This window comes from Spermophilus citellus (assembly GCF_964194105.1).
Source record: "Spermophilus citellus genome assembly, chromosome: 9".
In the NCBI taxonomy this organism is placed as follows: Eukaryota; Metazoa; Chordata; class Mammalia; order Rodentia; family Sciuridae; genus Spermophilus; species Spermophilus citellus.
The window spans coordinates 124,657,569-124,674,384 of NC_138191.1; the positions used below are offsets into that span (position 1 = coordinate 124,657,569).

General features: G+C 56.3%; 1 protein-coding gene across 3 annotated transcripts in view; it reads left to right on the top strand.

Annotated features, from left to right (window-relative positions):
• Nucleotides 1-16,816, top strand: part of ECE1 (endothelin converting enzyme 1) — a 96,867-nt gene that overhangs the window by 29,877 nt on the left and 50,174 nt on the right. The window contains exons 1-2 of one of the 3 annotated variants that reach the window (XM_081306253.1): nt 14,653-14,812; nt 14,939-15,025. In XM_081306253.1, coding sequence (XP_081162379.1) covers nt 14,759-14,812; nt 14,939-15,025 — 141 coding nt within the window. In that variant the 5' untranslated portion in view covers nt 14,653-14,758. Of the gene's footprint in view, nt 1-14,652; nt 14,813-14,938; nt 15,026-16,816 lie in introns of those variants that run through there. The other 2 variants (XM_081306252.1, XM_081306254.1) reach the window with 2 other exon arrangements.

Here is a 16,816-nt window from a genome sequence, read left to right on the forward strand (position 1 = left end):
GGTGAGTATTCATGGCATGAACCAATGAACAGAGGAGTGTGGACACCCCGCCCCGCCATGCCTAGGTAGGGAGGGTGGGTGCTGGGAAGACAAAGCCAGCTCTGGCTCAGGGTTGGCCAGCCCTCTCTGTTCCCAGCGGCCCTGATGGTGAGTCCCTACTTCAGCCTTCCCAGGTAGGGGGTCCGTGCTCCCCAGGGATCAAGGTAGCCCCTGTCCTGTCACCTTGGCCACAGCAGTCTGGGTGTCTGGTGCTGTTTTCCAGCTCAGGATCCAGCTTCCAGGAAGGGGACAGTTTCCCTGGGCTCAGGAGCCCTCCCCCAAGCTCGCGGTGCGCCCAGCCTCGCTAACCTTCGCCCTCCTGCCCCCATTTTCAGAGGCCACCCTCACAAGCAGAGGTGCCCTGGCCCTCACACCGCCCGTGCCCCCGCTGTCTGGCCGGGCAGGTACCGCTCCTGACGCATCAGTCCCCCTACGGGCTTTTTCTTGGTCCCTGGTGCTCTGAGTGCCCCTGAGAACATTGTGGATGGGCCCAGTCCTGATGGGACTGTCCCCTGTAGAGGACAGGTCTGCTGGAGGCCCACAGTCCAGAGCCAGAGCTGGGATTGCAACCCAGGCCTTGCTGTGGGCTTCCTCCTCGTTCAGCTCAGCACAAGTTCATGAGCCGCTCTGCGCGCCTGGTCGGGCTGCCCTGCCGAGGCCTAGGCTGGCACCAGACCAGGAGGGAGCCCAGCTTTGGCGACTACACACCACTGTTGTCCAGGAGGACTTTCCGCAAGGATCTGTGAGTTCTGTGTCTATGCTGTCAGGGAGCCATGTGTGACTTGTGCAAATGAGGAATTGAACTTTTCACTTTATTCCATTTTAATTAAGTTGAATAGCCACACGCAGCTGACGGCTCTGTGTCAGGGCCCGCGGGTCTGGACCGTTCTTTGAGGATGGACCATTCCTGGCCTTGAACCGCACGTCTCAGGCTCCCAGTGAGCAGGGACCGCACGGGGAGCCGGGCTGGCTTCCCAGAGGCATCCTGAGTTATGTGTCCATCACAGCTGTCAGTGTGTTAAACCCGGGTGGCGTTTTCTTCACGCCCGGAGGAATCAGTTCCCTATTTTCCTTGAAATGTGAGACCGTCCTGACCCATCTTTCTGCTTCAGCGACTTACACAAGGCAAAGCACGCGGGCCAGGAGCTTTGACAAATGCAGACAGCCATGTAACTGACACCAGAGAGGGGACCCGTTGGCTCAGTGACAGTGGAAACGGAATTGAGTCAAGTGAACACAGATATACAGGGACGGCGGCGTTAACGGGGACTTCAGCCCAAGGCAGCAGCCCGACCCAGAGGCCGGGCTGGTCCCTGGACACAGGGGGAGGCGAGCCGGGCACAAGCCTGGGGACTTTGCATTGGTTGGGCAGGGTTCCAAGAGACAGTCTGGCATGAGGCTCCGATGGCCCGGAGGTTATCTTCAACTTGTCTGAGGAATTGCTGAGCTGCCCTGTGGCTGGTGCCACCCTCCTGGGCCAATACCCCGGCCTCTGGCTCCATCCGGGCTCCAGGACAGGGCTGAGGGCTCCTGGTGCTCAGGGTGCTATGACTGCTGGAAAAGCACACGGGCAGGTAGCGGAGCCCACTGGAATCTGACCCGAAAGTGAAGGCAGCAAAGGGGAAAGGGCCCTGTTCCAGGATCGCCATCAGACAGCCACCGGCCCAAGGGAAGACTCAGGATTTTCAGCAAAAACAGCCTTTGGGTCCCTGTAATGTAACCTTGGCGACCGTTAGCATCGTACCCTGGGTGTCAGAAGTGTCATCTACAGCCAAGCCAGTTTGGGGGAAACTAATAACATATTGCCCAGCTGTGTGACCTCCAAACTCAGTGATTTGGAAGTTGACTCAGTGAAGCTGGGCGTTATTTAGGCCGCCCCATGACAGTTCCATCTCTGCAGACATCTGCTTTGAGGTTTCATCAGGATCTCCCGACAGGTCCATTGCCAAGAGTAAAGCACCCTCCTCAAAGCCCAGAGTCTATTTACCGTGCCCAGGGGTCTGTTGAATGCTCTCAGCCTTTGTCCACCTCGGTGGTCCCCTGCTGTCTCATGAGCACTTTGGGATCCCTGTAGCCGACATTTCCCAAACATTTCCATCCCCCGGAAAGTTCCCTCTTTTCCAGCCTCAGAGGCACCACTGTTCTGACGTCTGTCACCATGGATTAGTCTGACACATTTTGAAGTGTCACACAAATCATTTTCCCACTTTTGACTCAGACAAAACTCCAAGAAATATGTGTCTTTTCTCTTTGCTGCAAGTGACACTGCGCGGTAAAGAGTGAGGCAGTCCTGGGCCATGCGGAGGAGGAAAGGGTGGGCTGTGGAGCCTGGGGACTTGGTCTGTCCTCGGGACACACCCCCCAGCTGCAGTGGGCAGTTACCACGAGAGAATGTGGGTCCAGCATCACCCAGTCTTTTTTTATTTGTTGCTATCTTTTTTTTTTCTTTTTTAAAGGAGAGTTGGAAATACTGATTTTCATGTCATCTCCAAAATCTCCAGAAAGTTGGCATTTCAAAAACTTTTACACAGCGGTGGGCCAGATCCAGGGTCAGCCGCTCCATGAGCTTGGTCTTGGGGCAGTGTCTGTGGCAGTCATAGCTGAGACTTGTCCAGGGCTTCCTTTGTTTTCTGTCCTGTTCTAAGGGCTGCCTTAGAAGGCACTGAAGTCCTCAGAACAATGTGCTCATAAATCCGTTTCACAGATGAAGGTAAACTGAGCCCTGGGGAGGGATTAGGGGCAGCTCAAGGTTACAGACCGAGGTCTTGGCAGGGTTGGGATCTGGACCCTGAGTGTCTGGGTTCCCACAGTCTGCACGGCCTCCCCAGGGAGCAGGGTGGTGGCCGAGGCTGCTGGGGCTGCAGCTTTGCCAGTCACCAGGGGTGCTGCCCCCAGGTCTGCCCTGGCACCGGCAGTTTTGGTGTCCGGGCACCTTGGCAGGCGGTTGGAGGAACCCTGACTGTAAGCAGTGCCTGGAGAGAAGCCAGTGGTGGAGTCAGGAGCACCGGCCCGGCCAGTGCTCCACGAGGAGCCACCAGAGGTGTGGAAAGGGGAGAAGTAGCAGGACCCTGCAGAGAGGGAGCCCAGCCCAGGAGGGACAGGAGGTGGGAGACAGGGAAAAGAATGTGTCCTGGGTGAGTGCGTCCAGGTCAGGACGGCTGCTCCCCCAGGGTGCTAGTGGCTGGGCATGCCCACTCCCTGGGGACTCGTCCAGACAGGCCTGCTGCCTGGAGAAGCAGGACGAAAGATAAGGATCAGCTGGCAGAACAGCCCCCTCTATCCTCACCTCCCACCCAAAGGGGCGGGGCCAGGAGCACAGGGCGGGGCCTGCACCCCAGGCCTGAATTCCCTTCCTGTGCCTTCTGGCCACACCCCCAAAGCCCAGAGTTGCAGGGAAGAGGGTCTGTGATCTCTCTGGAACTTGAAGGGGATGGCAGGGTGGGACCAATAGACCTTCCCCTCTGGCCCTTATCCTACAGGCAAGTCCCTGTGTTGGTATGCAGTAAGTGCTAAATAAGTTTTTGCCATTGTTACTGGGTTTTCCCAGTTTGCTGTTCACCACCACTTTCCAGATCTGTGCTGTTATCACCCGCCATGAGAGAGCTGAGGATCAAAGAGGTTGCCCAGGACACACAGCCAGAGAGGCATTGGCAGGACTAGTAAACTGATGTGTGGTGCACTTGGTGCCAGCCTGGGGTATGGTGCAGGACCCACGGTGGCAGCAGAGGAGGCGCGAGGGGCAAGACTGGTCAAAGACGGCTTCGCAGAGGAGGTGATTGGACTAGGCTGCCGGTTTCCCCTGGAGCCAGCTCTGTGTCCTGGGTGAGAGCACCCAGCAGCTTGGGCGGGTCCCTGGAGCCTTTCCAGACCTTCCAGCAGCTTCCACCCCAGGGGAGCCCTCCAGGCCAGCTGCTGGTCCCGGGCACTGTGGAGGGGCAGCCTGGCCCTGATCTGATCACATCACCTCTCCAATCCTCGCTTCCCTCCTCGGTCCAGTGCGGGCAGCACTATCTACCCTGCAGGGTGGTGGCGAAGGCCTGGTGTGTGGTAGGTGCTCAGGAAGCAGACGTCAGAACCTCTGTGAAGTGGCTGCTGAGATGATTGGCCTTTGAGGACAGAAGACGGGTCCCCAGCGGAGCCCCGGGGAGCTGGTCCACATGTTAGCTCAGAACCCCACTCATGGAGGCCGGGAGGAGGCACTGAGCCTTTTCAGCAGCTCTGTCGCCGCACAAGGGCATCAGGGAGCCACCTGGCCAATAGTTGTTGTCCCCCAAACCTGAGCCCAGCAATCACTTGCTGAGCACTTACTGCATACCAGGCACCATGCGGAGCCGGCAGGCGCTGGGGTTGGAGCTCGGCCCTGTGGAGTGTGGCTCCCAGAGTCAGTCATCAAGGAGAGACAGCAGCCTTCCGGAACAGGAAGTGCCCATCTGGGGTGGCCATCCACTGTCAGAGCCTTTTCCCACACCTGAGTCCATCTGTCCTGATGACACCCAATGAGGATGGTGCTGTCACCCCATCTCACAGTTGAGGAAAGTGAGACCCTGACACCAACTGCTCTAGGCCACATGGCTGGGCCAGGATGTGGGGCCCCGGCCAGACCAGCTGCAGCGCTCTCCCCCTGCTTCTCAGCCACCTCCGTGGAGGACAGCTGTGCAGCCTGAACGCAGCAGCCAGCAGGCCTCAGGGAATCCACCATGAGGGTGGCCTGCCTGTGCCACGGCCCGTGTGTCCACCCTGTAATGCTGAGCACCGTCCCCACGGAGGCTGAGACTTTCTGTGCCCACCTTGCATGCAGTCTTGGAGCTTTAGAGCCATTAGTTCTCAGAGAGATTTTCAAACTCTGTTTCTTGGATCCTTTGAGAGGACCAGGTTCAGGGTCAGGGTACAAGGCCATTGAGGACAGAAGCAGCAGCTTGGCTTAGATCAAGGTTCTTGTGGTTGTTGTTTGGTCCCAGGGATCACACTCAGGGCACTTAACTGCTGAGCCTCATCCCCAGTCCTTTTTATTTTTTTATTTGGAGATGGCATCTTGCTAAGTTGCTGAGGCTGAACTTTGAACTTACAATCCTTTTGCCTCAGCCTCCCAAGCCCCTGGGATACAGGTGTGTGCCACAGTGTTCCACCCATGTTGAGTTTCTTTTTTTAAAAATAAATGGCTCCATGGGATTAAAAATCTGTATATTTGTAAACCACTGCTCTGATCCAGCCACCACCTCCCCATTTCATAGACGAAAAATACTGACTGCAAAGCCTGTTCCTTCCCCACTAATGGGGATACGATTCACGCCTGGTTCTAAGTCTTTCTTGCTGTTTGACCTCACAGCTCTGTGAGGAGACCCTGGCCCTCCAAGGCTCATGTGCCCAAGGATTAGACTCCGGGGAGCCTGGCTCCAAAGCTGCACTCTCACCCAGACCCCAGGTTGACGCACTCCTTCTTATAATCCAAAGGGGGAAGTCACTTGCTGACACCCAGGGAAAGGTGGCACCAGAATTGCCACCTCCCAACCTCTTCCCAGTCGCTTCTGCTGCCCAAGACATCACCTGGGCTGGAGGAGGAGATGGGCAAGCCTGGGTGAACCCTGGCTGCCACTCAATGACCCTGTGACTCTGGATAAGTGACCTCTCTGAGCATGTTTGCTCACCCTAGAAAAGGGGTAACAGTGCCCACATCAGGAAGTCATCGTGAGAGTCGGACGGGATCCTTCTCATGCACTGGTCAGCTTGGGGTTCATCGATCTGGGGAGTCCCCAAAGCTTCCTGTTCCATCTACTTCTTCTTCCCTTTTCTCAGCCACCACCCTCCCACTTGGGTAGCACAAATACTAATTATAACAACCGTTTCCATGAGCTGTTTCCTGGTTGCGCCTAATTACTGGGCAGGACGGTCATCATCACCATTATAAATATCATTAAATGAGACAGATTAACTTTGTCCTGAGTTTTATGTGATTAGATCAGCAAATTGTCCGGGCACCCTTGGCCTCCCCAGCTGGAGACTCACCCAGCCCGCTCGTGCTGCACCCAAGGGTGCCGGAGCTTGAGAAGGTGCCCTGGCATCTGCGGTGGCCCCAGGGTCAGGGCCAGCTGTGGTTCCCTGGTCTGCCTTGAACTTGGTGCTCAGCGAAGCTCAGAGAAGACATCTAAGCCCCTTGAACCCAGCTGGGAGGCAATGCCCAAAATGGTGAGGATGAAGCTGGTGGGCAGGGCAGGGTGGAGGGAGGTGGCGGCCACCACCTTATTTATTATCATGGCAATACAGTGAGCTCTGGGGACAGAAACACCTGGTTCACATCCAGCTTTGTTATTTACCAGGTGGGTGACTGGGCAGGCTGCTCAGCCTCTGCAGCCCAGGTGGTTTACACCGAGTTGGAAAAAGTCAAGAACTCACCTGTGCCTGGCACGTGCGCTCTTCCCCAGGGGTCTCTCGCTCCTGAAGAGCCCACTGCCACATGCGCTGAGGTTTCCCGGGACAGCTGAGGACCTTGAGTCTCACTTAGCTTATTTGGATAAGTGACCCCACAGACAAGGCACCCTGAGCCTCCTGTTAGGAGAGGAGAAAACCAAGCCCAGACAAGCAGGAAATGCCTTTGTCAAAGTCGCACAGCCCCTGTTGGAGGCCAGCCACTCCCTCGGGATGAGATGCCAGAAGCGAGCTTCTGGGGGCCTTGGGGAAGGGTCCCGCCGCCTGGAGGAAGATGCACGTAGGAGTCAAGCAGGACAGAAGGAGGAGAGGGTTAGGGCCTGCGAGCAGGAAGCTGGGCGGTTGGGGTGCAGCCAGTCACAGTGCGGGGGAGCAGTGAGAGGTGAGGGGCCAGGAGCAGGTCCCTGGTGGGGGAGGTGGGGCCGAGAGCCTTTATTCGGCCAGCTCTGCATGAGGCGGAGAGTGATTGAGTCGCACAAATCCATTTAGAAAGTTCTACCCGAGCCCAACGGCCGATGAGGGGCCAGGGTGAGTGGAGTTGGAGGTCCAGGGCCTGGGTGCTGACCAGGAAGGACCTCCGAGGAGGGCAGAGCCAGGAGGCCTGGACAGAGGCACAGCAGGCGGGTAGAGGCCCTCAGGTGGGTGAGGGGGTGGCCCATGGGGAGGAACAGATGGTGCCGCAAGGTGGGGGGCTTGGCACGAATGGCCTCCTCCCTGGGCACCAAGGCAGCTGGGCAGGGTTCTCCATGCCCCCGGGGCCCCTGCACGTGAGTCAGCCCTGGGCCAGTGGCAAGTGCTCCCTGGCCCCTGCGTGTGCGGGCACGTCTCTCCCACCCGCTCCAGAGCCAGTGCCAGCCCGGGGACTGCAGTCCAGACCAGGGCGACTGACTCACGGGCTGGGGGCTGGGGGGGGCTGCTGCTGCTCAAAGGAAGGGGGAGCAGGCTGACCTCCCAATGCCCCTCTACCCTTGGCCTTCCCGTGTCTCCCTGGGGCACCTGCGCCACCCCCGCCACCGTTCCCTGCTAGGCCTCCAGCCCCTCCAACCCCTTGGTGGCACAAAGCAGTCTTCCTCCCCCACAACCTGTGGCCACATCCCTCCCTTTGTCCCACAGCCTGACTAGGGCGACCCGTAGGCTCCTCAGGAGATTGTCTGGAGGCACAGGAGATGGGGAGACCCCGAGGAAGCCAGGAAGGCCCCGTCTGCATCTCAGCGCTGCTCAATAGCCAGCATCACCCTGGCCGGAGCCTCGGTCTCTGCGTCTGTGAAATGGGGCTCCTTGGGCTGACTCCACAAGGCCACCCCAAGCCAGAAGTAAGAGGAGAGCGTAGAAGAGCTGTGTCGGTCAAGGACTGCTTTCTCTTCCAGGGAATGGCCAGTTATTTTGTTAAATAAACCTTTTAACTTTAGAGCAGTTTTAGATAGAATCATGGTGATGATAGTGTGGAGAGGGCCCTGGCACCCCACTCTCAATTCCCCGTATCATTAGCATCTTGTATGACGCGCTTCCAGTACTGGGGCCTTATGACTCACCGACGTCCACACCCCACTCACGTTCCTTAGGGGTGCCCAGCGTCCTCTTCTGTGCCCTCCGCAGGCCACACTACGTCACTGTGCGTGTCTTTAGGCTCCTCGTGACCGTGACAGCTTCTCAGACTCTCCTGGCTTCTGATGCCCTTGCAGTTTTGAGGGCCCCAGCCAGGTGCTCTGTAGGATGTTCCTCAAGTGGGTCTCCTCTTGTGGCTCACAATCAGACTCGGGTGACGTGGTTTGGGGAGGGGGACCACAGAGGTAAAGCACCTGGTCATCACATCAAGGGCTCCCCGAACCTGCTGGCGACTGTGTTCCGGCCCTGGCTGTGGGCAGCTGCCTCGGTCACCTGGGCAGTCAGTTATTTTTGCCCTGAGGACAGCAACAGGGTTGGGATAGAGCCAAATGTTGACGGAACCAAGACCAAGACTAGAAAGTGTACCTGAGAGCACGAGCCAGTGGCCAGGGCAGGGTGGGGGAGATGGCGGGAAGCAGGCCTGAGGTGGGATCATGGAGCCCCCAGAGGGAAAGCAACATGGCTAAGGTCATGTGAGCCAGGGAACCTGGGGCTAGGCCCGGGTCTGTCTTTACTGCCTCTGGGCCAGGCCTTCCCACTGCCAAGTAAATGTCTCGAAGCTGCCTTTCCAGGACAGGGTGTTAGGGGAAGCACGTTCCTGATAAGGTTATTTTTAACTCACTGTATTCCACAGGATTCATGGTTGGTTACAACTAAACTACATTCAGTAAAATGATATGCTCTAGAAATAGACAATCCGGATCGTGGAAGACGTCAACAAAGAAAAGCCAAACATAAAGGCCAGGAAAGTACCAATAGGTGAATTTCAGATTTGGCTGTGAGGATCCTGGCAGCCAAGGAAAAAGGGATAGAGGCTGACTCCTATGACAAAAAGTAAAACCTTGGTGTGGTGGTGCCCATCTGTAATCCTAGTGGCTTGGGAGGCCGAGGCAGAACGATCTCGAGTTCAAAGCCAGCCTCAGCAAAAACTGAGGTGCTAAGAAGCAACTCAGTAAGACCCGTCTCTAAATAAAATACAAAAATAGGGCTGGGGATGTGGTGCAGTGGCCAAGTGCCCCAAATCAGTCTCTGGTACTCCCCGCCCCAAAAAGTAATAGTGATGTTAAGGGTGTCATCCTTCAGAGTGGCGGCCATTTTGTTACTGTCTTGCCTTTTACCCACAGTCATCCTATTTGACTCTTCCTCAAGTTTATTTAAGCCGTAAATTCTGTTTTTTTCATGGTGAAATCACAGATGCCTGTCCCCTAGTGAAAATCTGGGATATAAACCAACCAGCAGGTGGGAAGGTGAGGCAATGGCTGCCTGCCCCCTCAGGTTCTGGCCATCGCAGGTAGACACCCAGAGGCCTAAATATCCTGCAGGTGCTGTGCTGGGGCCCGCTGGAGGGAAGGGCACAATTCCTTCTGACTGGGGAGGAAAGGAGGGCTTCCTGGAGGAGGAGGCGGCGACCCAAGATGGAGAGGGGTAGTTAGAGTAGAGCAGGCAGCGTCCTGGTGGGGGAGAAAACAGCCCCAGGCCCCTTGCAGGTGGGGACCAGGTCCTACTCAGAGCTGCCCCGTCAGCTCGCAGCCAGGGCCTGGCAAGTATCAGGGACTCGCAAGCTTGTGTCGAATGAGACAAGATGGGGCAGGGGATGGGTGGGGGAGGCTGGGCCATTTGGGGAACCCCTGAGTGCCGGTCCAAGGAGGGGGGGTTGTTCTTTACACATTGCAGATCAACTGAAGCCCCTCAAACCTGATATTTTATAAAGTGACGAAGGCACAGTAATAACAGCTAACACCTGGCGGGCACCCCCTGAGGGCCCCTCACTGCTTGGGTACTTTGTCTATATTAGTTATCAGAGCAGTCCTGTGGGGGAGGGACCGTTTATTTTCTTTATATATTTATTTAAGTTCTGGGAATTTAACCGATGGGGTGCTTTACCCCTGAGCTACATCCCCAGTCCTTTCTATTTTTCATTTTAAGACGATCTCGCTAAGTGGCTTGGGGCCTCATTAAGTTGCTCAGATTGGCCTTGAATTTGCAATCTTCCTGCCTCTGCCTTCTGAGTCCCTGAGATTATGGGCGTGTCCCACCGTGCCCGTTTATTTATTTATTTATTTGGCAGTACTAGGGACACTTACCACTGAGCTATATTCCCAGCCCCTTTCATTTATTTTTAATGGGGTCTTGCTATCCTAGAGGGAGGTACTATCTTAATCTTCCCCCATTTTACAGATGGGACCACTGAGCACAGAGAGACCACTGAGTCACTTGCCCAAGGTCACTCCGCTTAGAACTGTAGAATAAGGCTCTAAACTGAGGTTTGGAACAGGCCTTTTACTCACTGTGCCTGCTGAATGTAAGCATTTAGCTCACAGGCAACATGCATGTGCCCTGGGTGCCATGTGACAGTTTAACAGGCCAGCCAATGACGGGCACCAGGAGCAGGAACTGATGGGCACTTGGCCACAGGACGGCATCTCTACGGAGCTGAGCTTCGGAGTAGAGTGTGCAGACAGTTGAGGGTGTGGCCGTCAGCCCTTGGCCTCCGAGTTCCTCTCATGGGGCTGCTGTTTGTTGCCTCCAACATGTTCCAGGATTCCTTGAAGATCCCCTGCCTTTGGCAAACCAACCGCAAGAGCCATGGGAGTGACTAACGCTGTCCAGACAAATGGGCCGTGCCCGGGTGGCACCAGGCCATGAGGCCTTTGTTGTCAGAAACATGTGAGCATTTATATGTCTCGCTCTCGTCCACCCCGGGCCTTCCATCTCCACAGGGCAGGGCTTCCAGCCCTCATCTGGTTTCTGGCACTTTCCCCGTCTAGCGGGGACATGGGGGACGGGGCATTCTGCAGGGAGCTATGGTTCCACTGCTCATTCTTGGTCTCAGCCAAACCCTTCTGGTGAGCACCAGGCCCGGAGTCAGCCCAGATTCCTCCTCCGCAGCTGCAGGCACACCAAGGCGGAAACTCCCCACAAAGCCAAGGTTGTTCTCCTTTCCCTGCGCTCCTGGGGCCGGGTGTGGCATCTGCAACCGCAAATGAGGCAATTAGGGAGCACAACGCTGGCCATCCGCCAGCCCAGCACCCCGGTCTTCCTGGGGCACCGACTCTGTGAGGTCCCCACCTGGAGAAGCAGCCCGCCCTCCGCAAAATGCATGGACCAGAGTCCGGGCCCCAGGCAGGCCTGGCCACCTTCTAGCTGTGCCTTGGGCTCTGGAGGCTGCTTAGTGAAGTCAGTACCAACAGGATTGGGAGACAAGCGCAGAAGATCCTGGTCCTTGCTCTCCAGCCTGGTGACAGGAGGGGACAAGTGCTGCCTCCTCCCTGATCCTCAGTCTTTAAGTGAAGCAGAGTGGAGCAGAGGAGGGATACTTTTTTTGTTTTATGGCATATAGTAGGTATCCATGGCACATAGTAGGTGTTCGCGGCACACGGTGGGGGTCAGGTCTGTGCAGCCCCTCTCCCCTGCCCTTCCTAATTCCCGCTGAGGCCAAGCCTAAGGGGGTGTAGGGACTCCACACAGTGGCTTACTAGCACATCCGGGGGTGGGGCTGCCATTGTAGGAGTGTCACTCACCAAGGAGGCCCCATGATGCTCCCCACCCAGCGGAGCCCCGCTCAGCCTTCCCCACCTTGAGGGGGGGCCTGCAGCAGTATTTCAGGAAGGGGGCCCTCAACTTTTGTGTGCTGAAAAATAAAGAGGCCTCCATCTCAGTGTTTTGGGGTGCACATAAGCTTCCTGTATCACCCAGCTACAGATGGCGGGGTGGACTTCAGGGTGCCTGGCCTTGGTCCTGGAGCCAGGGGCCAGCCTCGGCCAGCCTCCCTGTCTTGCCTCCCACCTCTGCTCACACATCTGGAGGCTGCAGCCTCAGGAGAGGCCTGGAGGCAACAGACCCAGCTTCTGGACCTTCTGTCCAGAGTGGAAGACCCCACTGTCCTGCGAGCTGTCCTGGGACACAGCAGGCAAGCAGGTGGGGGGGTAGTCAGGAGATCTTCCCAGAAAGGGAGGTCTCTGAAATGAGACAGAGGAGAGAGAGGAAGCCCTTGCTAAAGGACACTGGCAAGTGACGCCCAGCCTCAGTTTCATTTTCCACCAAAGGGGCCAAGCGGACCTGCTTCTGAGAACAGGTGGGTGAGAGGGGGTGACAATCCCTCACACCCAGGGGCTCCTGGGGAGATGTCTGGGATTTAGCTTCGTTTTCAAGGGCCTCTCCCTCGGGCACTTGACACTCTACTGGCAGCCAGGTTAGGGAGGCTGCCTGGGCAGGGCCGGGCTGACTCAGCCATCCACCTGCCCACCTAAGAAATAGACCAACGATGGAAAAAGGAATCTTAGGTAGTTTGATCAAACTGGGGAGAAGGAACTAGATTGCTCCTCTGCGGGTCCCAGGGAAGTGGTGACAGTTTACAGAAACAAAAGTCAGGCGATAAATGTATGTAGATTTAGCAAGAGCACGTGTCAGTGGTGCTGATGGGAAGGGGGGTAGTTTTTATTTTTGGCATGAGGAAGTTTAGGAGCTGTTTTGACTCCTGTCTCTTGGTGTAACCCAGTGTTCTGGTGTAGAAGAATCCCAGCTATAACCCAAATGAAGCAGTTCTGAAGTCCCTTCTCTCTTTGAGGGGGACAATGGGATTTTTTTCTACCAAGGGGGAGTGAGGCAGAAGTTTCAAGAATTTTAAGATTCTCCCCGCTCACCCAGGACCTGTGCCCCTGTTTTCTTTGGACTTAGACATTACAAAGACAGAAATCTTGAGGATATAAAGGCACCTTCCCCAACTCGCTCCACCATTCATTTTAACACTTGCCCCCCCCCATTTGTTCTACCATTCATTTTAAGTAGGGTGCTGTTTGTTGAGCACCTACTATATGCCAGGGGCTGCTTACAGGCCAGACAAGGTCCCAGCCCAGATAGAGCTTGTGATTTTGGGAAGAGGCAAAGAGCTAGACAATGAAAACTTAAAAACAACAAAGTATTAACAGACTACAATAAATTCTCTAAAGGAAAGCAAACAGACTTCTCTAATAAAGAAGGTGCAGAGCTCCTGTGGGTGGCTGGGATATTGCAGGAGGTGGCATTTATTTCAGCTGAGCCCTGAAACAGGCGCTGGCTGAGAGGAGAAAGATGAAAGAAGAAAGTTCCAGAGGAGACAGCAGCAGCTACAAAGATCTTGGGGGAAGGGGCAACTTGGGGAATCTGAAGAACGGCGTGAATGCCAGAGAAGATGGGCCTGAGTGGGTGAGGAGCAGCCTGAGATAAGGGACAGGAGTGGCCAGGGCTCTGGGGTCCTGGCAAATGTCATTCCAGGGGTGGCCGAGGGCTTTTAAGCAAGGGGTGGCAAGGTGAGAACTTTGGTTCTGAAGACAGCTCTGGCTGCTGGGGAGACCACAAGACAGCAGGTGTGGCAGCCAGGACACTCTGAGGAGCCACCATCTTGCTGATCCTGAGAACTTGGTCGGGCATCTCCCTGCTCTGATCCTGCGCATTCGAACCTGTGTGTGGTTGTGAGAATCCACTGGGAATGATCAAAAATGCATTTTCCAAAACTGAAAAATATGTTCAAGTTCAGGCACTCCATGGTTTAAAGTGGCGTGTCCTCTGGCATTCTGCTGGATTAGGCCTTTTTTGGATTCAGTGTTAAACACTGGACACCTAAGAGAGCCCACTCTTCCAGTGGGTTGAGGAAGGTGAGGGAAGGGATACCTGTGTGGAGCTCTCCTGTGGGAGGGGGGACCCAAGGGTCACTTTCGTGGTTGGTTTGTTTAACAACTGATAACATGAGTAACGTGAGTTTTGACCTGGTCCAAATCCATGATGTCTTTGTTCTGTTTTTGTGTGCTGGGGATGGAACTCGGGGCCTCTGCATGCTTAAGAGAATGGTCCATTCCTGAGCTACATCCCCAGCACTCTCAAAGCTACGATTCTTCATGTACCCAGGAAGGGACACAACCTTTGAGGAAGAGTGTGGCAGGCACCGGATTACCCTTTAGCCAATCAAATGCATATGGCTTTTTTCATTCTATGTCAAGAAATTTCCCTGGAATTTTCTGAAATTCATTCATCCAGCTTTAAAATCCCCGAGCTAGCCAGGTGTGATGGCTCACTCCTGTAATCCCAGCCACTGGGGAGGCTAAGGCAGGAGGATCTCAAGTTAGAGCCAGCCTCAGCAATTTAGCCAGGCCTAAGCAACTTAGTGAGACTCAGTCTCAAAATGAAACAAAAAGGGCTGCGGATGTGACTCAAAGGTAAAGTGCCCCTGGGTATCAAAAACAGAAAAAGAAGGGGGGAAAAATCAACCCTTTTGAGATAGAGGAAAGAGGCAATCAGAGCTCAGACAGGAGACACCTGCCATTTTAATCTCCCCTCCCCTCCTCGCCCAGCCCCCTGCCTAGCCTTTCTAGCTTGATGGGGACACCCCCTGGACCCACCTAAGGGCTGAGAGTGGGGGGACCTCTTTCTTTACTGCCAGGCCTGATACCGACTGGCACTGGGGACCTCATTACTGAGGAGGGAACTCTGAGAGGCCCTTCCTGCCTGCTAGGGTCTTGAGTCGGGGTCCTCCCCGCGGGGGAGGCCGGGGTCCCCATCTCCTCGGGGCTCCAGGCCTGCGGGGTTCCGCTCCGAGACCAGCGAGGGAACCCGAGCCGCGCCGCTCAGGCCCCGCCCGCGAAGGTGGCGCGTCGCCGGCGGGCCCTCCCCCCATCCCGCGGCGGAGGCGGCGGGGACCGGCACCGCGGGGCGCAGCATGCGGAGCGTGTGGCCGCCGCGCCCGGTGGCCGCCGTGCTGTCGGCGCTGGGGGTGAGCGCGGGCGGGCGGGCGGCCGAGGGCTCGGGTGTCCCGGCCGGGGCGGGGCGCGGGCGCTTCCCCACTCGGGCGCGAGCCATGGAGGCGCTGAGGGAGTCCGTGCTGCATTTGGCCTTGCAGATGTCGACCTACAAGCGGGCCACGCTGGACGAGGAGGACCTAGTGGACTCGCTCTCCGAGGGCGACGCGTACCCCAACGGCCTGCAGGTAGGAGCCAGGCATGTCCCGTCCCGTCCCGTCCCGTCCCGTCCCGCAGGACCCCGGCCGCTCCCCGCGAGCAGGGTCCCCTGCTGGCCGCAGGGCCGCTGAGGCCTGCCGCTCCCCGCGCCTGGCCGGCCTGCCTCCGATCCCCCCCACACACACCTGCTTCCCGGTCACGCCCAGGTGGCAGAGTCGAGCACCCCCTCCGCCCAGTTACCAAGTCACAGAAGAGGCAGTCCCCGTGTTTGGTGGGACTTGTCCTGGGTCCCACAACCCACTGCTGGCGGGATCTAAAACTGCTCCAGCTGTAGCATGAAAGTCCCTACATTCCACGCATGGCCCTGGGCAACCCACCCTATCTGGGGACATTACCCTTTCTTCCTGCCCCTCCCTGCCCCAGTACCTGAATTTCCTGGGGGAAGGGAGGGGGAGGATATGGTCTCCTGTCCCCTTCTCCCTAGCCCTTTTCAACCTACTGGGGCAGCTGGATTCCTCCCTCCAGGGTCTGCCCTATGGGAATCTGACACCGGACTGGCCAGCTCCTGCCTGGCAGCAGAGTGGTGAACCAGGACGCCTTTTGCTGTCCTTGTCCTACACACCTGCCCCCGGACAGTTCTTGCCAGGCGGTCAGCCCTGGTGGGGTTTGCACCTGGGCAGGTAGGGGTGGGAACGAATTGGAAATGAAGAGAACACCCAGGGTGGCCCTGTGATCTGGATCTTGAGAAACCAGCCCAGAGAGAGGAGGAGTGGGACCCCGTCAGCCCAGGAGGACTTCTGGCAGATAGACCAAGAGAGGTGTCCAGGAGAGTCTTGGGGCTGCTTGGGGAACTGAAACCCAGTCAGAACTCCTCCCAAGGGCGAACTTGGGAAGAGTGGGGACAGCGCAGCTCTGGACAGACACACACACCCCTGAGAAGCTGGAATTCAGACAGCAGTAAAGGGGAGTAGCATTGATTGAGTTCCTTCTCCAGTCAGTTCTGTTTTGATTTTTTAGTGCTGGGGATTGAACCAGGGTCCTGGGTGCATGCTAGCCAAGTGCCGTACCCCCGAGCGATACCCCAAGTCCTCTAGACTAGTTAACTAGGCCCAGGGATATCCAAACTCATATTCCAAGTGCTATACACACTAAGATTCAGTACTCCTACCTATGTGGTCCCACTTAACCTTCAGGACCACCTCTAGGAGCTGCAGAGTGACTTCTCCCAACTCACAGATAGGGAAACTGAGGCCCTGAGAGGAGAATAACCCAACTTAGCTTGGTCACAGACCTAGAAGTCTGGGAGAGGCAACCCAACCTGTCTTAAATCTGCTTCCCTGTGAACCCTTCAGAGGCTAAATCCAGCCGGAAGTTATTTTTCTGCAGCAGGCATTTTTTCCTTCACAAATCAAAACAGAATCTAATCAGCAATCTTTTTTCCATCTCATCTTCCCCAGAAGGTTCTAAATATATCAGCACAAAGCATCAGAATTCACAACAAAATCACATGCTGTGCCGTTGTTCTGACAGCAGCCCACTTGGGTTTACAGCCTTTTTCAGATCAGCAGTACATTCATCCAGGTGCACCCCCTGGCAGAGTGCCGGGAGCCCACTCTGAAGCCAGGGACCCACTGGTGGGTGTGGGTGAGGTGCCGCGTCTCCATCAGTCCTCATTCCCTCATCTGTGAGATGGGATCAGAGAAAGTGCTTGGAAGGCACACTCCAGCGCTGTTGTTTTTATGACCTATGAAGTAAGGGCCAGCGTGGCCATGGTACAGATAGATGTCAAAGCTGAGCCCTAGGGACAAGTTGGGGACATT